The sequence below is a fragment of the Lutra lutra genome, chromosome 7 (assembly GCF_902655055.1).
Source record: "Lutra lutra chromosome 7, mLutLut1.2, whole genome shotgun sequence".
Lineage (NCBI taxonomy): Eukaryota > Metazoa > Chordata > Mammalia > Carnivora > Mustelidae > Lutra > Lutra lutra.
Window position 1 is genome coordinate 98,731,847 of NC_062284.1, and position 26,621 is coordinate 98,758,467.

At 34.5% G+C, this 26,621-nt stretch overlaps 1 protein-coding gene across 2 annotated transcripts in view; it reads right to left on the bottom strand.

The window, feature by feature from the left end:
• Positions 1-26,621, bottom strand: part of MAP4K5 (mitogen-activated protein kinase kinase kinase kinase 5) — a 110,309-nt gene that overhangs the window by 47,266 nt on the left and 36,422 nt on the right. For both annotated transcript variants that reach the window (XM_047735427.1, XM_047735426.1), the window contains exons 3-10: positions 20,566-20,656; positions 20,081-20,145; positions 14,564-14,619; positions 8,725-8,772; positions 8,588-8,630; positions 7,466-7,538; positions 3,380-3,511; positions 1,238-1,300 (exon numbers count right to left, since the gene is read on the bottom strand). In XM_047735427.1, the coding sequence (XP_047591383.1) occupies positions 1,238-1,300; positions 3,380-3,511; positions 7,466-7,538; positions 8,588-8,630; positions 8,725-8,772; positions 14,564-14,619; positions 20,081-20,145; positions 20,566-20,656 (571 nt within the window). The remainder of the gene's footprint in view (positions 1-1,237; positions 1,301-3,379; positions 3,512-7,465; positions 7,539-8,587; positions 8,631-8,724; positions 8,773-14,563; positions 14,620-20,080; positions 20,146-20,565; positions 20,657-26,621) is intronic.

Consider the following 26,621-nt stretch of genomic DNA (forward strand, 5'->3'; position numbering starts at 1 on the left):
GAAGAATTCTGAATTTAGGAACTTGGAAACTTTTATTTGCATGGTCTCTTTTATTACATGCATGGGAAAAACATTACCAGAAAATAATTTTCAATTTTTATCATCCAATTAAAGTGTCTTAATGGACTTTAAGAAGAGGCAAACAGAGAAAGTCAATTATCATATGGTTTCACTCACTTGTGGAGCATTAGGAGTAACAAGGAGGACATTAGGAGAAGGAAAGGAAAAGTGAATTGGGGTTAATTGGAGGGGGAGATGAAGCATGAGAGACTGTGGACTCTGGAGAAACAAACTGAGGGTTTTGGAGGGGAGGGTGGTGGGGGGATGGGAGAGCCTGGTGGTGGGTATTACGGAGGGCATGAATTACATGGAGCACTGGGTGTGGTACATAAACAATGAATCTTGGAACACTGAAAAAATAAAATTAAATTTAAAAAAAGGCAAACTGCTTTACTAGTAAGAGAAAGAAGAAATTAGGAAAATAAATTAGAAAATAAATAATAATGTTTTTGAATATTAGGTAAGGAAGGCAGAAAAAGTCAACAGTGATAAATGTCATGGTACTTGGGAAACCTTTTCATATTACCTTCCATAAAAGTCAACATGTCATTCATTAACAGAAGTAATAGGATCCAAGGCAAAGATATGAATCTCCAAAATTTTATTTTTTAATTTTTTATCTTTTTGTAAAGATTTTATTTATTTGACAGAGAGAGACAGCAAAAGAGAGAACACAAGCAGGGGGAGTGAGAGAGGGAGAAGCAGACTTCCTGCTGAGCAGGGAGCCCGATGCGGGGCTCGATCCCAGGACGTTGGGATCGTGACCTGAACCGAAAGCAGATCCTTAATGACTGAGCCACCCAAGCACCCCGAATCTCCAAAATTTTAATCTATTCATCTCCAATGGTTTCCTCACCACACTTCTTAATGAAGCTTCTAAAAAACTAAGAAAAATGATTAGAGTTTTACCAGAGATGATCATAAAAATCTTTTGCACTGACACGGTGATATGGATTTGTTCCTATTTCTTATTACTCTAAGTTTCTAAGGAACTGGAATTATCAAGAAAATAAACCTATATCCTTGCCACAGCTCTGCAAGTAAATTAGATACATAACAGGAAAACTGTTTAATAGCTCTGGGCTTCAGTTTCATTGTCTATAAGATAAGGGAACTGAACATGTCTCCTTTTCATCTGTAAAATTCTATAAATCTATCTATACATTCATTAACTTACCATTTTGTTTTGTCCTTTAGTTTTGGAGGCTGAAAATTACTTTTTGACATTAAGAAGAGGGCCCTGGAATAAAATTTTCAGTTAAAGAGCAATACTGAAATACTTTTATCACTTCATCTAATAATCAGAATGAATATTCTGTAATGCATTTATACAAATTATTAAATATGTAGGCACTGATGAAAACTGGTATGGAATATGGAAATTAAATTTTTTAAAAAAGATATATTTTTTTAAAGTTTACCAATAATGTGGTTTTTAATATGTATGTATGTATGTATGTAATCTCTATACCCAACACAGGGCTTTAATTTATAACCCTGAGATGCAGAGTCACATACTCTACCAACTGACCCAGCCAGGAACCCCTGGAAATCAAATTTTTTATATTTCAGATATCTTATAGAAAATTTCTCCTAGGTATAGAGAGGATATTTAAATTTCAAACAAGCTCTTATTCACAAGGTAAAGCTACCAAATGTTAGAGAAGGGTTTTTTTACAATACTGTTAACATATATAACTAGCATTGTATCTTATGCACAAGTATATATAATTATGTATCATTCTGTAACACAGAGATGATATATTACTCTAACATTAGGTTGTATGCTTAATGGAAGATTTGTCTCTATAATTATTTTGGGTATACAGGCAAATTATATGTACTTCCTAGTCTTTTCCCCTCTTTCAGATAATAATTTTCCACATTTTCTCATTATGAATGATGTAGAAGTCAACATGCAAGAGGACTTTCTCTATGAATTCACCTTGACTCATTTTCTAGGGCTGTGGGGGCAGAAGGATGGAAGATTTAAGAAGGAAATTCTAAAATGCTCTATTTCAATATTTTCTACAAAACCCTTTACAGGTTTCTAAGCAAACTCTTTAGTCCTTTTTAAAATATCAAAGATATTTTATTTTTTTTTTAAATGAAATGATTCCTATATAAAGATTATATTACTCCTACCCTGAGACATTATTTCAAATCCTCTGCTCTTTAGTTTTTATTTAACCAATTATTATAATTACATTAGGTAATTTTACATTGCTTTTTCACTAATAATCAATTTTTCATGTTGCTTTGGTTTATACATATGTAATAGTTGCCACTAACGGCTAAAAGAATTTGCTTAACAATTCACCAACTAAAAAAAATTTTTTTTAAACCGCATAATTTACCAGCTATTGGACATTTAGGTTTTTCTCCCTTATTAACCCGAAATGGGTAATTCTTAGCTTTTCCTTTTCTTGGATTATCTCCTAAGTATAATTTTCCAAGTAGTAGAATCAATGAAACATTTGTATTGCCCATAACAACAATATCGAGTTATTTTCCTGAAGGTCTCTACTTAATGGCATTCCAGCTGAAAGTAGGTATCTTTTACCTTGTATATCTTTAGTTACTTATGAGGTCAAATAGTTTTTCAAGTTTCTTTGTATCTCTTGCATCATAAACAATCTATCTTTTGCCCATAGAGTCACTAAATGAATTCTTTATGTAATATATACTAATCTACTATCCATCATGCTAGAAGAACACTTTCCCCACTCTGTTTTCATTTCAATTTTATACTATATAACAGTTCAAATTTTAGCACAATTTATAATTTCCTTCAAAGTACTAAAAATCCTTTCAAACGCTCTCAAATATTTTTTCTGAGGGACAATATGTCCTATAATGTAAATACTAATAATGCTAAGCAAAGCTACCTCTTCATTATCCCTTGACAGAAGAAAAGTAAACAAAATAAAAAAAGAATAGAAAAAAAATCTCATCTGCATCCTCCATCATTTGGTTATAATTCAGCTTAGAACAGAAAAAGAAACAGGTTCAATTGATGGAAGAATGAATGTAAAGACTTAAAAAAGCTTTTTGAATGATAACTGCCATGTTCTAGTATGATTGTTAAAGATTTGTTTTACGGAAAATCTTCAAATAGTACTGACAATTCACCCCATGCTGCTTTAGAACAGCAATAAAAGAGAGCAAATGTTAGGTGCAATTATTACCCCTAGGTCCCTTACAACACCTTTACTATTTTGACATATTTGAAAATGAGCTGGGAACACCCAGGTTATCAATATTTCATTCTCCTCAAAGACTTTATTAATAACTATATAATTGTAGATAGTAAGAACACCTCATTGGATGGAGATCAAACATAGGTGGCTGGAGTTCTCCAAGTTCAATCGCTGTTATTCCCACGGCCCAGATATCACAGAGCTGGTTGTAGCCACCATTCTTTTCTACTGCTGCAACTTCTGGGGCCATCCTAGAGGGAATCAGTGAATATAACATCTTTAGTTTTTAAAAGTGATAGGAAATCTGCTATTTTTTGTTAGATTCACTGAACTATAGGCAAAGAGGCTGACAGATGTTTACTAGGAAAGACTTAGTAAAGAAAGTATATATATAGGTATACTCTTTTAAAATTCAGTATTTAAAAATCTTGGGATCTTTTCTGAAGACTCGTGCTCTGAGGAAAACTTGTGTTGGTCTTTAGTTTCTGTTTTGTGAATCTTGTCATATAATACGGGAAAAGAATACCTAAATCTCTATGATGGTCAGAAATGTTCCCAAAGGAGGTGAGAATGAATCAGCAGGGAGCTAGGGCAGGGTGAAGAGCCTCAACATTTTAGTCAGAGGAAACAAGTGCAAATGCAGGGAGACAGAGAGCATGGAACACCTGGAAAGGTGATAGGACAGTGCTATTCAATGTATGATCTACAGCCCTACATGGAGCCATAAACTGCTTGTTATGAGTTTATGTTAAGTACAGAAATTGAGAGTATTAACTTTTGTCCAAATAACATGATCATTTTTTAGTAATTAATTTCTAACTTATTTTAAAAAAATTTCAGTCTATCATGAGCAGGGAATTTTAGAAAATTGGTTGTTCACCACAGCTAGTTTGAGAGGGTCTCAAAAGTATTTGCAAAATGAACCTCAGAGGTAGGAGCTAGATAATGAATGGCCTACTGATTATATAAGGAAGCTTAGACTTTATTGTGAAAACAGGGTAATTCCGGGGGGATAAACTTGATCTAAAACTCATGGCAATGTGAAGGACATGAGAGGAGATAAAAACAGAGTCAGATGAATGAGTTCGAAGCCTATTTAAAAAATACAAGGGAAAAAAGATAAAGGGCTTTCCAAATGCAGGGGCACAGGGGACTGAATGAAACGGGTTGACAGAAGAGATTGATTTGAGTATGAAATGCTTGTGGGTATTGGAGTAGAGCTATTATCAAATAACTGTGAATGTATCTAAGATAGAACTTAGTAGCTGAGTTGTAGTTATTGTTTGGGATTCAGTGATATATAATGATGGCATTTGAAGTTATAAAGTATAAATATTAAGGAGAAATACTCTTTTTTTACTGTTTACTATTTTAAAACTAATTTATGTTAAATATCCACAAGGTAGAAGTTGCTTTTATTTTTTATTTATTTTTTAAAAGAGTTTATTTATTTATTTGAGAGAGCATGAGTAGGGAGAGAAGCAGAGGGAGAGGGAGAAGCAGACTTTCTGCCATCAGGGGGCCCAATGTAGGGCATGATCCCAGGACCTTGAGATCATGACCTTAGTTGAAGGCAGACACTTAATTGACTGAACCACCCAGGCACCCCTGGAGGTTCCCTCTACATGTATTTAGATTACAAAAAGTTACATAGAACAATGTCTCTCAACTTAAAGGGAGTTAGGGATATAAAATACATACACTAAAAATGTTAATATGTAGATGTACCTGCTGTATGAAGTACTATGTACGTGAGAATGGATATAGAAGTAAAGAGAAGAAAATAATGACTACTGTGGAACAAAATGACGAAATGCAAGTTTCATAGAAGTTGAGCTGGAACCTCAAGAAAGCATATGGGTTTCAGCTCTTCTGCCCACCAGAATCAGTAGTGGTAGATAAGTGTAGCACCAAGTCGACCAGGAGTGTTGCACTTCCTGGCACAGTGGGAAGCCAAGCTATGATTGCTCAGTCTACCATGTGTGAAGAAAGGCACAGTATGCACCACTTTTAAGACAGGGCAGGACTTAAGATAAACAGAGCAGACGGATATACTGGGGGGGTAATAACACCTAATATAATCAGGGTACAAAAATTTTGACTAGAGAAGAATGTTCACAGGGGAGGACAATCACAGAAAGAGACTGAGGAAGGAAATTGGCATAATCTAACTTCGCTATGTTTTCTTTCAATTTTCACTTAAGTGATATTTAGTGGGCCTTTATTTTTCCTGTTGTACAACTGATATGTGCTGACAAAGAGAATTTAGACTATATGGAAGAAAACAAGTCAAACATTATCCCACTCAAAGACAGCCACTCTTTCACTTATTTACATCCATAAGTTTTACTCACACATGTATCTTCTATAACATGGCACTATGCTACTTTTAATCTTACATGTTATTTTTATCTTGCTTTTTTGAATAATAATATATCATGAGCCTATCCACTGACCATTTACCTTTTACAACAGGATTTTTAATACCAGCAATTTATTCCATAGATCTGAATAAACATACATAATTTCCTTAACTAATTCTTCTTACACATGCATACCTTTCCTCAGTTTTTCATTATTAAAGTACAGTGATAAAGTTCTTCATATAATAATCTTGTGTCTCTCTGATAAATTACTACAAGCAGAATTCAGACTAAAAATCATAAACACTGTTAAAGGTTTCTGAAAAACATTATTGCCAAATTATCCTTCAAAATTGTTCTGACAATTTCCACTTTCACTGTCAAATATTTAGTGACAGTGATAGGCATTACCTGTGATTCCAAATATTTTCCAATTCAGTGGAAAAAAATGGTGTTGTTTGATTAATTTACATTTTTGGTCATCATTAGGGGAGACAATTTTCGTACTTCATATGTATTATTTTAATAACTCTGCTTCTAATAAAATACATTCTACTGATTTATTAAGAACTTAAATATTAAAGATATTAAAACCTATTTAGTCATTTAAAAAATTTTTTTTGATTTATTTATTTGTGAGAAAGAGCACAAGCAGGGGAATGGGAAGGGTCAGAGGGAGAGAGAGAAGCAGACTTCCTACTGAGCAGGGAGTGAGACGTGGGGATTGATCCCCGGACCCTGGGATCATGATCTGAGCCAAAGGCAGAGACTTAACCAACTGAGCCAGCCAGGTGCCCCTATTTTGTCATATTTTAGTGGATATTTCCTGATTTGTTATTTGCCTTCCACTTTTGTTCAACCTAGTGTTCAACTTTAAATTTTCATGTAGTTAAATCTATCAATTTTTCCCTTTAATGTTTTATGCTTTAATGCCAAGAAAGCTTTACTCAATTCTTTTTTTTTTTTTAAAGATTTTATTTATTTTATTTTAGAGAAAGAGAGTGAGGGAGCAGGAAAAGGGGCAGAGGGAGAGGGAGAGAATCTGAACCAAATTCTGTGCTAAGGGGCTCACTCTCACAACCCTGAGATCATGACCTGAGCTGAAACCAGGAGTTGGATGCTTAACTGATTAAGCCACACAGGCACCCTGGCTTACTCAACTTTTAAAGGAGATAGTCACTGATAGTTCATTTGGTTTCACTTTTATATTTAACTATTTCCATATACAATTTATTTTGGCATTAGGTAAGAGGTATAAAGCGACTTTAAATTTCTTTCCAAATAGTAAGTTACCCAAACACTGCATATTTAAAAATCCAACCTTTCATACAAACTTTAACTGTCACCTTTTATAATGTTCACTAAATTATTTTATATATTAAGGCTTATTACTAGCTTTTGTATTATATTTCAATTATCTATCTTCATTAATGAAAGCAGTGTTTTAGAAAGATCATTTTGTCAGTACTTGGTAAGATGCATGAATTTTAAACAACCAGAAAGTGAAGTCCTGGATTAAAAGAGAATCAATACCAAAAGCAGGCTAATAAAATGATAAGAGATTATAAATAAGAGTCTTTTTTTTAAAAAAAATCTCATAGCTATGAGTCCTCTTAATATAAAACTCCAGGGACAAGAGGAATTATTAGCACTTTAACACAGGGAAAGCTGGGCAATAAAAATGGGTATCAAAGTTCCCTAACCCAATCATAAGTATGACAATATCAAGGAGCATGCAAATTTCCAGACTTTAAACTATCAATTGTATCACTAAGTATCTATGCTGATCACCAACTCTGAAGAAATGAAAATGCACAAAATCTAATCATAATAATATCTTACCAGTAGGGAGTGCCAATGAAAGATTTTCTCTTTGCAATGGTGGCTGTTATTTTTGCAGCCACGCCAAAGTCAGCTAGGAAAAAGATTGAATAAAAATTTTAGTTCTTTCAATAAAGTTACCCACATTTCTAAATTTCACCCTTAGGCATGGCATTACTGTAAGAAAATGGCATTAATTTTACCCTTAGGCATGGCAGTAGTAATGCTAAGGAAATGTATATAAATTGAGTACCTAAAAATTTTCTGGCTTGGTTTACAACATTCATTAAAGGAAAATCATTTTTTGGCACTTTACCAGAATGAAACATACTTTATAAAGAACCAAGTTAATAAAAAATTAATTATAAACACATTGAAGTTAATTAGGGAAAAAAAGATAAAAAAATATACCACCCACCTAGATGCCTTTTACTCTAACACAACTAGGGTAGTATTTTGGTGCTAGTAAAGAAAGTATTTTTTTTTCTCTATACTTTTTAAATCGTTGTTACACATGACTGTAAAAAACTAAATATACATATAGTTCATTTTTATCATTTAACACCTCAGGGAATCAACTATTATTCTCCTTAACTATTAATGTTGATGACTGAATAATGTTCCATAAGTGGATTTATTATAGTTTAACAGTTTTTTTTTGAAAGATTTTTATAATTTACTTATAAGAAAGAGACACAAAGAGAGACAGAGGGAGAGAGAGCCAGCAAGCACACGGAGGAACAGAGGGAGATGGACAAGGAGGCTCCACGCTGAGTGCCAGCCCCTTTGTGGGGCTCCTTCCCAGGACCCTGAGATCATGACCTGAGCCGAAATCAAGAGTCAGATGCTTAACTGACTGAGCCACCCAGGTCCCCCTAGTTTAAGTTTTTTCTATTGCTAGCCCTACATTTGTACTTTTTTCTGTGACAATGAATAATTAATAATTAATAATTCTATGAATATAGATTTTTTTCTTTAGGATTAACTTCCTTAACAGTCTTAGGAGTATAATTACTGGCTCAGACATGAATATTACTGAGGTTCTTAATATGAATATTAAGCTTGTACAATGTTAATTCTCATTTAAAATTAATTTTATTCAATCTTTTTGGGAAAAAATTTGAGGAACTTAAAGTAACATACCTAATTTTACATCACCATGATCTGTCAATAAAATATTTGCACCCTAAAACAAAAATATAAATATAAATACTATTGAATTAGCATCATAAAACTCCTTCCTATAAAATTATTAATTTAAGCATATTAAATGAACTTACTTTGATATCTCTATGCATTTTGCCCTTAGTATGCAAATAGGCAAGACCCTGAAGTTAAAAAAAAAGTATGCATTAGCAAAAAAGCAAACTTAACACCTACATTTATTAGTAAATCTTTTTACTTTTTACTAATAATGTTTATTGTATTTCAAATCCATTTTCTGATAAAAATCAGAAATATTTTACTGCAATACCATCACCACAATCAAGATAATGAACATATCCATTACTCCCAAAAGTCCCTCTTATATACAAATGCTGGTCTGTTTTCTATCACTACAGATTTAAATTTTCTATAGTTTTATGTAAACTGAATTATATAGTATTTTCTTTTTTGTGTCATCCCTTTCATTCACAATAATTAGTTTGAGATTCCTCATTAATGTGTATATCAATAGTTCATTCGTCTTTGAGTAGTATTCCTTTGTACAGATATATCAGAATTTGTTTACACATCCACCTGTTGATAGACATTTGGATTGTTTACAGTTTTTGGCTTTTATAAATAAAGTTGCCATTAAGGTTCATATACAAGTATTGATATGATTTGCACCCCCTTCAGGTAAATATCTAGCAGTGTAATGGCTGAATTCTATGGTGGTAATAAATTTAAACTTTTAGGTAACTGCCAAACTGTTTTCCAAAGCAGCTGTACCACTTTATATTGAAACCAGCAATGTATGAGAATTTCAGTGATCCATATCCTCATTAACCTTCTTACAGACAGTCTTTTTAATTTTAACCATTCTTTGGTGAAGTGTCTGGTTTTTGTTTTTTGTTTGTTTTTGAAGCTCCAAGTGACTATATTAAGCACGATTCACAAGTTGGGCAGCATCCCATCTATCAAGCAGAGGAGAGCTCCAAGGAGTCTTACAAAATTTCTAGGAAATAGGGTGGGACAAGAAGTTATTAACAAGAGAAAAACTGTTTCAGGCACGGTCACCTTCCCTTACGGGGGATGGAGAGGGCCCATGTGATAGATTCCTCACTGATGCTGGTCAGGAATTTCCCGATCAGCATCAGAGAAGTGTCTGTTCAAATCTTTTGTCCACTTGTCTATTGAGCTCTTGTTTTTATTATTACTGACTTTTGACTTATTTACGTCCTCTGGATACAATTGTATTCTTGATCAGATATACACTTTACAAATATCTTCTAATCTGTAGTTTCTCTCGTCATTCTCTTAACACTGTCTCTGGAAGAATGGAAGTTTTCAATTTTAATAGTCTAATTTACCAAGATTTTCTTTTATGGATCATGCTTTCCGTGTTATGCCTGAAAATGCTTTGCTGAATTCAAGACCACAAAATTTTCTCGTTTCCTTCTAGCAGTTCTAGTTTTAGGTTTTAACATTTAGATCTATGATTATATTTAGGTTTTTACATATGATATGAAGTACAGAAGTTCTTTTGTTGGCATATGGATGTCCAATTATTCCAATACCATTTATTGAAAAGTCTATACTTTCCTCACTGATTTGTCTTTTCAACTTTGTTAAAAATCAGCGGTCCATATATGTGTAGATTTAATTCTGGTCTTTCTATTCTGTTCCAGTGAGCTACTTTTCTACTCTTATGCCAATGCCACTATGTTTTGATTAATATAGTTTTATAAGTCTTAGAATTGCTGTTGGCTCTCAAATTTTATGTTCCTTTTTAAAGTTGTTTGACTATTCCAGGTTCTTTGTACATCCACAGTGATTTCAGAATGAGCTTCTCAATTTCTACAAAAAAAAGTGCTTCCATGGATTTTGTTTGGGATTGCACTGAATCTATAGATCAACTTGGGGAGAACTGGCATCGTAACTACTGTTTAATCTCCTGATCCATGAATATGGTATAGTTCTCCATTTACTTAGGTCTTCGTTAGTTTTTCTTATCAGTTTTGTAGTTTTTAGTAGGCATGGATTTACATATCTTTTGTCATACACATTCCCTTAAGAATGTCGTATATTTTGTTATTATAAAAGTTGTAATTGTCTGGTGCTAGGGTATAGAAATCCAATTGATCTTGTACATGGATCTTGAATCCCGCAAACATTATAGCCTCACTTATTAGTTCTAGAAGCTACTTTGTAGATTCTATTCCATTTTTTATATATATTTCTATATCATTTATATATTTATATATTACTTATACATATATATAATATACATATTATATAGATTATTTATATATATTTCTATATCATTTAAAAAATGATTATATGGTCTGTGAATATAGTTTTACTTCTTCCTTTCTAATCTGGATGCCTTTTATTTCATCTTTTTTTATTGCCCTGGCTGAAACCTCCAGTACAATGTTGAAAAGAAGTGATGAGAGCAGACATTCTTGCGCTGTTTGATTGATTTTGGTGGAAAAACATACAGCATTTTATCATTAAGTATGAGTTAGTTGTAGGTTTTTCATAAGTGTTCTTTATCAGGTTGAACAAGTTCCTTTCTACTCCTGGTATGCTCAGAATCTTTATGAGGCATAAATGCTGGATTTTGCTAAATGTTTTTTCTTTATTTATGATGATCATACAGTTTTCTCATTTTGTTTGCTACTATGGTCAATTACTTGAAATAATTTTTGAGCATTACATCAAAATTGCATTCTAGGATAAACCCTACTTATTGATGATGTATTATCTTTTCAAATATGTTGTTGTATTACCCCTGCTAACCTCTTATTTTCCTTTTAAAGTTTTGTATCTGTGGTTATGTAGGATATTATTAGTCTGTAGTTTTGTTCTCTTGCAGTATTATTTGATTTTGGTTTTGGAGAAATGCTGGTCCATAAAATCATTTGGGAAGTGGTCATTCTTTACACTATATTTTCTAGAAAAGTTTGTGTAGAATTGACATTATTTCTTTCTTAAATGTTTGGTAGAATTTATGTATCTACATGATCTGACTTGGGAGTTTCCTTTATGAGAATATATATAAACATTCTGTGGTAATATCTTTACGTTCATTCCTAATATTTGTTATTTTTAATTTTCTCCTAGAAGATGATCAATTTTATTGATTATTGATCTTCTCAAAGAATCAGATTTTGGTTTTATTGATTTTTTCATATTTTTCTGCTATTTCATTGACTTCTACTCTTTATTATTTCCTTTCTCTGTTTACCTTGTATTTAATTTGATTTTTTTTTAAATTTTCTTAAGGTGGAATTTGAAGATATTAATTTCAGACCTTTTTTCCCTTTCTAATAGAAGTGCTCAGTGCTATAAGCTTCCCTCTAAGTATTGCTTTAGGAATACCCCAAATCTTCATGTGTTATGTTTTCATTTCATTTGGTTCAAAATACTTTTTAGTTTCTCTTCTGATTTCTTCTTTGAGCCATGGTTACTTAACAGTGCTTTATTTAGTTTCCACATATTGGGAGATATTCCAGAAATACTTCTGTTAATTTTTAATTTAATGCAATGTGATCAGAGAACATACTTTGTATTACTTTAATCCTCTAAAATGTATTAAGACATATTTTATAGCTCAAAATATGGTCTATCGTGATAACTGCTCTAAGGGTACTTGAGAAGTATATGTATCACACTGTTAGACTGAAATGTCAGTTAGGTCAAGCTGGTTGGTTGTATTGATTTTCTGCCTACTTGCTCCACAAAATTATTGTGAGAGGGGTATATGTGATTATAATTGTGTGTCTATCTTCCTAACAATTCTCTGAGTTTTTGCTCTTTTATTTTGAAGCTATGTTATTGGGGGCTTAAACATTTAGGGTTGTTATATATTTGACGAAGTGGCCCTAAAGAAGTGTTAGTCTTTGCTCCGAAGTTTATTTTATCTGATATTAATAATGGCCACTCCAAGTTCCCCTTTAATGGTTAGTATGATATACCTTTTTCTTTACTTTTGACTATTTGTGTTTTTATAAAAGTACAGGCAGCATCTAGTTGGGTCTTACATTTTTCCATTCTGACAATTTCTGCCCTTATTTATTTTTTAAAAATTTTATGTAATAACAATTATTTGTAATAGGATGTACAGCATGATGATTTGATATAGACATACATAGTGAAGTGATTATTTGAGTCAAGCTAGTTAACATATCATCCCTTCATAGTTACTGGTTTGGGTTCTTTTTGTAACAAGAGCACCTGAAATTTACTCTCAACATATTTCCAGTATTCAGTATAGTATTATTAACTATTGTCATGCTGTACATTAATCATCAATCTATCTGGCTGCAACTTTATAGCCTGACCAACATCTCTGCATTTCTCATCCCTGACCCCCAAGCTCCTGGTAGCCATCATTCATTCCACTCTCTACATTTGTAAGTTCAACTGTTTTAGTTCTACATATAAGTGACTTATGGAGTCTTTGTCTCTAGTGCCTGGCTTATTTCACTCAGTATAATGTCCTACATTCAAATATGTTGTCACAAATGACAAGATTTCCTTCTTTTTTATGATTGAATAATATTCCACTGTATATATACACTATGCCTTCTCCATTCATCTGTCAACAGACACCAAAGGTGGAAGTTTGTCAGCATAATAGAATTTCAAAATTGGAACTAATCTTGGTAGATTAGTAAGGGCATCTTACTAATTAGATGGGCATTAGGAGGGCATCCTTACCAATGATCACTTTAGGATCATTGGTAAGGATTTAGAATTAGAACCATAAAAAGATTGTTAGTCATATACCAGGGTCAGAATGCAAATTCAAGTTTTCGTTTTCTTTTTTACTACCATTTAGTACTCTATCCATTACTTAAAGCAATGACCCCAGGAAATTAACATTAAAAAAAGAATCTGTAAACAATTCTCTGCTATGATGTCTGATTAGTTTTGTATTTTATGTGAATACAAAAAGTAGATTAGATATCTAAGTTACGAGACTATTACAGAAATATATATATGTATGACAAATTTACTTTTGTATATTTAACACTCAGATTTGACATGGTATGTCTTCTAAAGCATGAGGAAACCAACTCTTAGAAATTAGAGTTTTCTCTTAAGTTAATCTCCCAGTTTCTAAAATACGGAAAAATAACATACAGAACATCAATTTCACTTGTAAACAAAGTACAAGACCTAGGAAATGTAGGGATAGAAGCATTAATTAACAATTATCAGTTGTAAATTACCAAAATAAAAAATGTAATCACTACTACTTAATTCCGAATTTAAATGCTTTAAAGGATATGAACAAAATTATTATATGCTAGTTTTTTGAGGCACTAAAAAATAACTACATTGGGAGAAATGCCGCATACTCTACACTTTATTAAAGGGTTACAATCTGGTTAAACACACTAAAAGCTCTCACAGGTTCTGAAAGAAGTAAAGAAACTTCTGATTTAATACAATGCTGACCAAAACTATAAAATGGGGTTCTGCTATCAATAATACTTATTAATAATCGCATAGAACTAGAAGTTCCAGATAACATTCTGGGTTATGGTTTGCTAATTTATTCTCATTTTGGGAGAAACAGTAAAAGACTTCATGTTTTATGCAAAAGGATTCCTTCTACTGTCATAAAACTTAAAGGGAAAGACAACTTGTTACAATTAAGAAGTATGTTGATTCATTCACAAAAACCAATTCACACCTGTGGCTTTCCTTAGCTCTGCAGCAACTGAGGACCAAGCTTGACAAAATGGAACACGAGACATCACCACTGTTTAACCAGCATCAGTTTAAATGAATTCTTGTGACTCATTCAGAAATAAAGAACCAGGCTTACAAAATTACAATATGAGAGGTTAACAGAAAAATCATTTGGTTTACTCTTTTTCTTTAGGGCAGATCATCATTTTATAGTTTTCAATCGTGAAACTAGAACTGCCTTTCTATCCACATAAGCAAATGTATTACCTGTAAAGTTTCTCTGCATACATAGGCTATTTGCAATTCTGATAATGGCCCAGTAACTAGGAAAAAAGAGAGAACACATTGTTATACATTCCAATATAACAGATTAAAAACAGTCTACCTTAAAAATGACAAACTATTATAAAACTTCTGTACATATCATTGGGTGACTTCTCAACATGAGCATACATTATTCTTGTAATCAGGAAACAAAAAGAAAGTAAAGTTGAGAACTTCAAAATTTACTTTAAAAATGGAAGATTTACTCTATAACAACTTCGGTCAGTGAAAATATAAGGATTCACTATGTGCAAAGCATAGTACTAGGCATCATAGGACATTCTATAGAAAACAATAGACATGATCTTAATTCTGAACAATTTTTCTAAAATAAAGCCAAGAAATGAGATAAACATACATAATTAATTACAGTTATATAAAGAAGTAGAGAACCATAAGAGATCAATTGTTGAAATATATTGAAAGGCAATATATACTTTATTAAAAGTCAAGATATTATTTCTTTAGAATAATTCTTTGCTATATTTTTCAAAACAGGAAGGCTTGATCTAGAACTTTACCTAAGTATACAGGTAACTTCTTCTTTTTTTTTTTTTTTTTTTAAGATTTTATTTATTTTGGGGCGCCTCGGTGGCTCAGTGGGTTAAAGCTGCTGCCTTCGGCCCAGGTCATGATCCCAGGGTCCTGGGATCAAGCCCCACATCGGGCTGTCTGCTCCGCAGGGAGCCTGCTTCATCTTCTCTCTCTCTCTCTCTCTCTGCCTGCCTCTCTGCCTACTTGTGATCTCTGTCTGTCAAATAAATAAATAAAATCTTTAAAAAAAAAAAAAGATTTTATTTATTTTTATTTTAGGGAGAGAGAGAGAAAGAGTGTGTGAGCAGGGGAAGGGTAGAGAGAGAATCTCCAGCAGACTCCTTGCCAAGCACAGTGCCCAAGGCGGGGCATAATCTCAAGACCCTGAGAGATCATGACCTGGGCTGAAACCAAGAGGTGGTTACTCAACCAAATGAGCCACCCAGGTGCCCTATCTTCTTTTAATTTTTTTAAGATTTATTTATTTATTTTAGAGAGACAGAGAGAGAGAGAGCATGAGCAGGAGGGCCAAAGGGAGAGAGAATCTCAAGCATACGCTGCACTAAGTGCAGAGCCCGATGTGGGTCTCAATCTCACAACCCTGACATCATGACCTGATTTGAAACCAAGAGTCAGAGGCTTAACGGACTGCACCACCCAGGTGCCCCTTCTTTTTTAAATTTATTTGAAAGAGAGATCGAGCTCATGTGTGCTTGGGAGGAGGGGCAGAGGGACAGGGAGGGAGACTCTCAAGCAGACTCCTGGAGCCTGGAGCCCCATGGGGCGGGGAGTTGGGGGAGGCAACCTTGATCCCATGACCATGAGATCATGACCTGAGCAGAAATCAGGAGTCAGAAGATTAACTGACTGAGTCACCAAGGCACCCCAAGGTCACTTCTGACAACCAGGTCTCTATTATGAAATATAAAATCCTTTTGTTAAGTACAAAAAATATGCCTTTCAGGGATGACTGGGTGGCTCAGTTGGTTAAGCGTGGGACTCTTGGTTTTGGCTTAGGTCATGATCTTAGGGTCTGAGATTAAGCCCTGTGTTGGGCTCCATGGAGCTCTCTCCCTCTGCCCCTCCCCCTCCTCATTCTCTCTCTTAAAAAAAAAAGTTTTGCAATACCATGAGAATATTTAAAATCTGGGGTGGTGTTTGGTGACAGTGAAACCAAATTAGGTACTTATACATAACCTTCCTTTAAGAGAAATATTTTACTGCGTATTTTAATCACTGGCTATCTACATCCACACAGGAACATAAAATTTTGATATTTAGCAACTTGATGGAATAATAAAATAAGGGAAGCCATCTTATTAACAGTTTATTTTAAGTGTAGATATTCTTGTTTACTATGCTATCTTGTATACAATATACAGGGATGGATACTTCTTGGATTCAATTTGATTCAACAAATATCAGGTTTAAAAATGGAAAGTAGAAATTTAATAAATAAGATTGATGTCTTAAAACAATTGTTTTAATTAATTTAAAAAATTTATTTAAAAAATGCAAGCTATATAGTTTTATTTATCCATATTCTTGAGTTCTATCTGTAAAAGTGTGAATAAAAATTATAATTGTATGAAAACTTTTCATATAAATAATCATAATTCTTCACAAAATCATAGAAAGGAATTTTAAATTGAATGGCATTGAGTTTTTGCCAATAATTCTTTAAAATCAACAACAGGATAAAAGAGAAGACTAATTCTAGTATGATAGGATACATAAGAAAATGACTAGTATTTAAGAAAATAAAACTTTTTTTTTAAGATTTTATTTATTTATTTGTAAAAGATTTTATTTATTTATTTGACAGACAGAGATCACAAGTAGACAGAGAGGCAAGCAGAGACAGAGATAGGAGGAAGCAGGCTCCCTGTGGAGCAGAGAGCCCGATGCGGGACTTGATCCCAGGACCCTGAGATCATGACCTGAGCCAAAAGCAGAGGCTTAACCTACTGAGCCACCCAGGCGCCCAAGAAAATAAAACTCTTTAAAAAAACCTTTTTTTTTTAATGGGATTTACTCTTATTTTTTAAAGATTTTATTTATTTATTTGAGAGAGAGAATGTGTGTGCAAGCACAAGCAGTAAGCAGGGGAACGGAGCAGAAAAAGAGGGAGAAGCAGACTCTCTCCTGAGCAGGGAGCCCAGCTCGGGCCTCGATCCCAGGACTCAGGGATCATGACTTGAGCTGAAGGCAGACACTTAACCGACTAAGCCACCCAGGTGCTGCTCAGTCTTGTTTTAAAAACTCTTTGTAATATTTTATATATTTTTAATATTTATGCAGTGTAATATTATTTAAATAAAAAGAGGCAGTGTCCAGAGTTTAGATATCAGTCACAACTATTTTTCTTTCATAGGTTATGTGACAAAATTAGATTATTATTATACTTATTAATTTATAATTAAATAATACATCAGTACATTTTTATTATAATTCAAAATTTTACTTATGAGTCTCATCTTATCCTCCCCTAAAAGTAAAGACTTATCAATCTGGTACATATCCTTTCATTTTGCTGTGCATTGAATCATATGTAATGTGAATATAAAAAATTATATTTTTAGGGTGCCTGGGTGGCTCAATTGGTTAAGTGGCTGCCTTCGGCTCAGATCATGATCCCAGGGTCCTGGGATCGAGTCCTGCATCGGGCACCCTGCTCAGCAGAGAGCCTGCTTCTCCTTCTCTCTCTGCCTGCTGCTCGGCCTATTTCTGCTCTCTCTCTCTCTCTCTCTCTCTGTATCAAATAAATAAATAAAATCTAAAAAAAAGTTAACATAAAAAATTATATTTTTAAAAGTCTAAGTGTGACTGATTATGCTATACATATTTTTTCTTGATCCACTTTTTCCATTTAAAAAGAGGCCTTGGAGAGATATATCCAGGTCACTATAAATGGAGCTACTTCATCTTTTTAAACACTGCATAGTATTCCATATTATAGGTGCAACATAGTTTATTTAACAATTGCTCTATCGGTTATTTTAAAGATTTTTGTTTATTTATTTGACAGAGAGACAAAGCAAGAGAGGGAACACAGCCGGGAAGTGGGAGAGAAAGAAGCAGGCTTCCCGCCGAGCAGGGGCCTGACTCAGAGCTTGATCCCAGGACAACGGGATCATGACCTGAGCCGAATGCAGACTCCTAACGACTGAGCCACCCAGCTGCCCCTCCATCGGTTATTTTAAAAATCTGATCTTGCAAGCTACAAGTATTATTTGAACTTGATTAGCACTTATTTTTACATTTACTATGGTTGTATTTATAAACTTGATGACTGAAATTTGATAAGGCTGTCAATATAAAGATTTCCGCACAGAAATGTTTGAAAGTATTTCACATAATTCTTAATAAATGATGCAAAGCAAAGCTGCAATGGGAGTTTTACTATTCCATATTCAGTTAAATAAAGAAAAGAAAAATTTTTAAGATTTTATTTATTTATTTATTTATTTGACAGACAGAAATCACAAGTAGCCAGAGAGGCAGGCAGAGAGAGAAAGTGGGGAAGCAGGCTCCCTGCTAAGCAGGGAGCCTGATTTGGGGCTCAATCCCAGGACCCTGAGATCATGACCTGAGGTGAAGGCAGAGGCTTAACCCACTGAGCCACCCAGGCGCCCCAAGAAAAGAAAAACTTTTATAAGGATCTCTGTTTAGTCCCATAAACTCTAGAAAACCAGGAAATTGTCAACAACAAAACAAATTGGAAGCTAAATTGTACAGCCAAAATGAAGGTTATTTCTAAATAGTAAAATCTAATTCAACTCAGAAAATGACCTAACCACCTAACAGAATGCTCAATAAAAAATACTTCAAATGTTTAAAAATTATATATATATATATATTTCTTTAAAGATTTTATTTATTTATTTATTTGAGAGAGAGAGCATGAGCAAGGAGAAGGTCAGAGAGAGAAGCAGACTCCCCGTGGAACCGGGAGCCCGATGCGGGACTCGATCCCAGGACTCCAGGATCATGACCTGAACTGAAAGCAGTCGTCCAACTAACTAAGCCACCCAGGCGTCCCCAAAATTATATATTTTTAACACAAAAATATAGCAACAATTATACTGCTTTCTTAGTTAGGTTAAATGATTTTTAAAATAGATACACAGGGGCGCCTGGGTGGCTCAGTGGGTTAAGCCGCTGCCTTCGGCTCAGGTCATGATCTCAGGGTCCTGGGATCGAGTCCCACATCGGGCTCTCTGCTCAGCGAGAAGCCTGCTTCCCTCTCTCTCTCTCTCTGCCTGCCTCTCGGTCTACTTGTGATCTCTCTCTGTCAAATAAATAAATAAAATCTTTAAAAAAAATAAAATAAAATAAAATAGATACACAATTTCTTTTACATGAGAGTTAACCTTTGTATTTCAATTCTTATAAGGAAGTTGAGGCAGTTTCAATTATATATAACATACTTTCCTAGAGGCTACGTAAGATTTCCTAGAGACTGTATCTATTTTTTTTTAAACTTTTTTTTTTTTAAATTTGACAGACAGAGATCACAAGTAGGCAGAGAGGCAGGCAGAGGGAGAGGAAGGAAAGCAGGCTTCCTGCTGAGCAGAGAGCCTGATGCAGGGCTCGATCCCAGGACCCTGGGATCATGACCTGAGCCAAAAGCAGAGGCTTTAACCCACTGAGCCACCCAGGCGCTCCTAGAGACTGTATCTAAAAAGTAAAATTTGGATTGTACAAGAACTCTTAGATTTCTCAGTTCAGATTTCAGCAAATTTAATTGGATTACCAACAAAAATAAAGTTTAGATTTCTTTTACACAATAATACTATAGGAGCAGAATGGAAGAATGTAAAACAGTATATCTACCTATCAATATCTGTGGTTAACCACAAATCATAAAAACAACAATATTCAAGTCAAAGTCAGTTGTAAAATGTAAAGTCAAATTGACAGTACCATGGTAAATATCTTGAAGTGATCCACCACCACAGTATTCCATACAAATCCACAGTTTTTCTCGACTAATATGAAAGAGAAAGAAAATTATATTAGCTAGTTAATTCTTAATCACTGAATACTCTGAAGGCTTTCCCTCTTCAGTACACCAAGGTTTAGAATGGATTACAGGGTCTACAGGAAATTGCCCTGGCGGAGTCTTCCAGATACAGAAAAGCATAGTAACTTACCATCTTAAATGGTTTGGAATATAATCACTTTTATAAGCTAAAACACTTATTTGTAATCATTTGTAATATTTATTGCCAGATAAGATATAACTGCATAAATGAGGTGTCATTAATACAGCTGGGGAGACAGTAAGAAAACCCGAGAAAACTTAATATAACTTTAAAAATTTTTAGATAACAGCAGTTACATGAAAAGAAGGGAGAGCAGTAGTAAAGAAATATAAAATAAAAGGAGAACAGATTTTTTTTCTTTACCTGAGATAGCTCCCAAAGTAGGCAACAATGTTGCAGTGTTTGCATTCTTTAACCATAAATATTTCTTGTTGAATCAAAGAAAAATCATCTCCTGAAAAACAAAATGATAAAACTTAGACACCACGTTATATTTTGAGTCATGGGAAAATGGAAGGAAAACTTTACAATAAATGTTAGAGATGAGGAATTAGATACTCTTAATATCTCGGTGAGAATATAAACTGATACATTCTTTTCTAAAACACAGAAGCCTTAAAAATAAAATATAAATAAAAATAAAAGCTTTTGACTCAAAATGTCATTTAAATTTTTTTTTTCCTAGGAGCGCCTGAGTCACTCAGTCATTAAGCCTCTGCCTTGGGCTCATGGGATCAAGCCCTGCGTTGGGCTCTCTGCTCTGTGGGGAGTCTGCTCTTCTTTCTTCCTCTCTCCCTGCTTGTGTTCCCTCTCTCACTGTCTCTCTGTCAAATAAATAAAATCTTAAAAAAAATTTTTTTTTTCTGAAGGAGACTGCACAGAGATAAATGTTGTATACAATGTGACTTAATAATGAATGATTAAATAATGTATGGTCCCTCTGCCTCTCCCCAGCACTTGCACTCTCTCTCAAATAAATAAATAAATCTTAAAAAAAAAAAAAAGATGGGGGGCACCTGGGTGGCTCAGTCAATAAAGCACCTGCCTTTGGCACAGATCATCTATCTCAGGGTCCTCAGAAGGAGCCCTATATCGGGCTCCCTGCTCAGAAGGGAGTCGGTTTCTCCCTCTCCCCACCACTCGTGCTCTCTTTCTCAAATAAATAAATAAAACTTTAAATCTTTAAAATATAAATAAATAACTTATAGTACAGTTATATATATAATACAGTTAAAATATTTTTATATGAAAATATGTTAATGACATGGGGCGCCTGGGTGGCTCAGTGGGTTAAGCCGCTGCCTTCGGCTCAGGTCATGATCTCAGGGTCCTGGGATCGAGCCCTGCATCGGGCTCTCTGCTCAGCAGGGAGCCTGCTTCCTCCTCTCTCTCTGTCTCTGCCTGCCTCTCTGCCTGCTTATGATCTCTGTCTGTCAAATAAATAAATAAATAAAATCTTTAAAAAAAAAAATATGTTAATGACATATTGAGTAAAAAAGGGATGTTTTATATATAAGTACATATGTATACAGAAAAAATGTCTCAGAAAACTTATATAATGTTTATGTCTGGGTGGTAAAATTAACAGTAATTTTGCTTCTTTTTTTTGTATTTTCTACTTCATTTATTACAAACCTGTCTGAAAGTTGTTTAACTAGGAAAAGTTATATTGAAATGAAATATTTGTTAGTTATGGGAATTTCATGGTTATTATAGGAATACCATCTAAAAAGGTATTGTCACCATCAAAATTCATTTTGTATAGCAGTCTTTTTTTGGGGGGGGTGTTCAGTTTTTATTTTAATTCTAGTTAGTTAACATATGTTAACTGTCTATATTAGTTTTAGGAATACAACAGTGATTCAACAATTCTATTCATTATTCATTACTCAGTGCTCATTATTAAGTGTCCTCAATCCCCCTTCACCTATTTCACCCATCCCCTCACCTTCCCCGCTCTGGTAGCCACCAGTTTATCCTCTGTAGTTTAAAGAGTATGGTTTTCTGTTTCTTTGTTCATTTGTTTTGTTTCTTAAATTCCACATGTGAGTGAAATCATATGGTATCTTTCTCTAACTTATTTTGCTTAGTATTATACTCTCTAGATACATTCATGTTGTTGTAAAAGGCAAGATTTCACTCGTAAAAAAAAACATTTCTTAACTGTCTGCCAGCAGAAGGAGCTCAATGGAGATAACCCCAAAAGATGATGATCTATGTGTCCCATTATCAGTTTATGCACAAGTAGGGAGTAGCTCCTACAAGTTAGAGTAGAAGCCTTGCCCACCTAGGTGTAGAGGCTTTCTTTGTCTAGTCCTGGATACCAGAATACCGCTTCTCCTTATCTTACTCCTCTACTTGAGCCTTTTCCATTATGGCATTAAAACTGATTTATCCTGTTAATCTCCAACAAGGGGGCTAGATTCTAGCTTATCCTTCACTTGACCAGAAAGCCCTGAATTACAAAGGAAAAGAAGAGTAAAGAATTGCCTAACTTTGTTAATTTATGCTATTCTTTGGATTTTAGCCTACTCTCCCTTTTAAATGTACACAGAAGTCCTATCAGAGCTGTGCTGAAAAATGCTCCAGTTAAGTCTGGGATTTAGTCTGTTCCAAAGATAAGTTACTCACAGGAGTAACTTCACAAATGATGTTAACTTCAAATGGTATCTAAATGCTTAAACTGACCTTTAAAGGCCAATAATATGGCTGAATTAATACTAATAACAAACCACTACTTTCTGGGTAAATTTAGCTGGAGACCCACCCCACAACTATGGTTCTAGCAGAAGCTACATGAGGTTTCTGTCAGAAAAGGTGGGGTCCTGGTGAGACTGAGCAACAGTTTTCTACAGCGGTAGCTGGAAGCTAGAGTTCACAAGAACAGCTCTTTAATAACTCAGATGTCTGGGGACTGTGCCTTCTTCGATATACTTTACTTTGTGAATAAACTCCAGTTTTGAATATATTCTTTATATATCTGTTTCACCATTGTCTTAAGCTTTAATCCAAAGTGGGTAAACTCATCTTTGAATTGAAACTGTACCATGGGGAGCCTGGGTGGCTCAGTGGGTTGAGCCGCTGCCTTCGGCTCGGGTCGTGATCTCGGGGTCCTGGGATCGAGTCCCGCATCGGGCTCTCTGCTCGGCAGGGAGCCTGCTTCCCTCTCTCTCTCTCTCTCTCTGACTGCCTCTCCATCTACTGGTGATCTCTCTCTGTCAAATAAATAAATAAAAATCTTAAAAGAAAAGAAAAGAAACTGTACCATGAAACAGACTTATATAAAGATAATATTTTTGTAGTCTATCCTGAAAGGCAGAGAAGCTAAATACAGTTATTCATTACAGATGTAACTATACATCAACAGCTTCTTCAAAATGATCTAAATTTGGGTTCGCTTTATTCTTCTGGTTGCGGGATGACAGACTACTGTTTTCTTTTGAGAAAAAGCTTAAAATCCACTAGGTTCAGAAGCCTCAGGCTTACAGGTTCCAGCTCTGTTGTTCACATATCAATGTGTTTTGAGTTTATTTCCTCAAAAAAGAGAAGTTTCATTCTTCATGCTTACACAATATAAGGATGAGACTAGTTGAAAAATACAGAACCCCGTATTTGCAGTTTTGACTAAGTACCTGTTATTTCCAACCAGATATCTTGTAGCACCAATATCTTTCCTTAAGAACCAATTTTCTCTTTCAACTTTCTATTTGTGTTAATGACACTTTTGTTAGGCTCACTTTATGCTTTCTGAATCAGAATCTTCAGGGGATTCCTAAGATCAGGCAAGTTTCAGAAACACTGTTTTAAATAATTCTGTTTGGATAAGTATTTTCTGAGTTAGAAGTACCTGGTTTATAAACCGTTTGTAACAACAGCTATTTATATTGGCATCACCATTCCACTTCAAGATTATGCATCTCCATTCTTTGTTTTGGAGAACAAACCTGTCAAGACAGATTTAACTCTTGGCTACTGATATACTTAATGGTTTGCTTTAAATAAATATATATATATATATATTTTATATATATTATAGATATCTGTATCGATATATATCGATATATCGATACAGATATCTATAATATATACAATCAATATAGATATCGATATAGATATATATCTCTTTTACAGTCCCTTCTTTCACCCCTTTGGATGGCAGGAAGGAAAGAGGGCAAGGAACGTGCATATATATAATTTCTGTCTCATGTTGACAGTTAATTCCATTATCAGGCAATCTTTTTCATAAATACATCTATTTTCCTTAATCTTCTTACTCATTTCTCTCTGTCATCTGTCATCTAATTGCTGGTCATTTATAATTACTACAGAAGAATCTCATTCTCTATTGTCTTTGCTTTATGCATGAAGCAAAAAACAACACTAAACACAGTAAATTTAGAAACCACTACTGTAACATCTACTCAAGAAAAGGAAAGCCAAAGTCCTCAAGTTAAATTAGACCAACAAACATACAGAGAATGTACCTCCTACTACAAGCTCCTTTGCAAGCCCCTGGATATCCTCTTCAAAATGTCCTTAAGATCTAGTTTTCTAGTATCTTGTGGAGAGTTTTTTGCATCTGTTTATGAGAGATACTGGTCTGCAGTTATTTTGGACTGCCTTTGGTTTTGGTATGAAAGTAATACTAGCACTATGAAGTGAGGCAGGCAGGTCACATTTACTGGGTGCTGATCCTGTCAGGCACTGGGGATGTATTAGTGGAAAAAACAAACAAAAACAGACAAAGCACTTGCTCTCTGGGTGGGCGTCAGAAAGTAAAACAAATGAACATACATGTGAAGTACTATAAGTGCTAAGGAGAAAAGTTAATTAACCAGGGTTTGGGAACAGAGAATGATGGAGCTAAGCACTATTTTACATAGACTGAAGGGTCAGAAAAGTCTTCCTGATAAGGTGATGTCTGAGCAAACAGATGAATGTAGTGAGGGAGTAGGTCAAATGGATCCCCAAGGGAATAGCATTCTAGGCGCAAAGGGAATAGCATTCTAGGCAAAAGGAACAGCAAATATAAAAGCTTTACAGCAAGAGTGTGTCTGGCACATTAGAAAACAGAGAGAAGCCCAGTGTTTGTAAAGTGAACCAGAACAGTGGTTAAAAGATTGGATGAGCCAGGAATTAGAAGGCCAGATCAGAAATAGCCTTTACTAGGGTGACTGGGTGGCTAGTCAGTTGAGCATGTGATAATTTCAGCTGAGGTCTTACTCTCAGAGTCATGAGTTCAAGCCCTGCACAGGGTTCCACGCTGGGCATGAAGCCTACTTAAAAATTAAAAGGCAGGAGGGAAACGCCTGGGTGGCACATCCCATGTTCAGGAATAAGATGATTTACTATTGTTAAGATGTCAATAAAATACCCAAAGCAATCTACAGATTCAACATAATCTGTATGTATCAAAATCCCAATAGTATCTTCTGGAGAAATAGAAAAAAATCATCCTTAAAACTCATTTGGAACATCAAGGAACCCCAAATAATTTCGAAAAAGAACAGATTTGGAAGATTCATACTCCCAGATTTCAAAACACATCACAAAGCCATAGTAATCAAAACAGCATGCTATTTCTATAAAAACACATATATCAATAGTATAGAGAGCCCAAAAATAAACCCACACAATTATGATCAACAAGGAAAAGACAGTCATTTCAACCAACAATCTTAGGAAAACTGAGTATTTTCTAAATTTTTTTTTTTAAGATTTAAGATTTTATTTATTTATTTGACAGACCGAGATCACAAGTAGACAGAGAGGCAGGCAGAGAGAGAGAGGGAAGCAGGCTCCCTGCTGAGCAGAGAGCCCGATGCGGGACTCGATCCCAGGACCCTGAGATCATGACCAGAGCCGAAGGCAACGGCTTAACCCACTGAGCCACCCAGGCACCCAAACTGAGTATTTTCATATAAAAGAATGGAGATGGGCCCTTATCTTACACTATACATGTACAAAAATTAAGTCAAAATGAATTAAAGATCTAAATGTAAGACTCAAAATTATAAAACTCTTAGATAAAAACTTCCTAACTTTGGATTTGGCAATGATTTCTCAGATATGGCACCAAACGTACAAGCCAATGAAGGCAAAAATAGATAATTGGGACTATGTCAAACTTAAATTTTTTTTTTTCATCAAGGGACATAATCAGGGGCACCTGGGTGGCTCAGTGGGTTAAACCTCTGCCTTCGGCTCAGGTCATGATCTCAGGGTCCTGGGATTGAGCCCCGCATCTCGCTCTCTGCTCAGCAGGGAGCCTGCTTCCCCCTCTCTCTCTGCCTGCCTCTCTGCCTACTTGTGATTTCTCTCTGCGAAATAAAAAAAATCTTAAAAAAAAAAAGACATAATCAACAGAGTGAAATAACATGTGGAATGGGAGAAAATATGTGCAAACTATATATCTGATA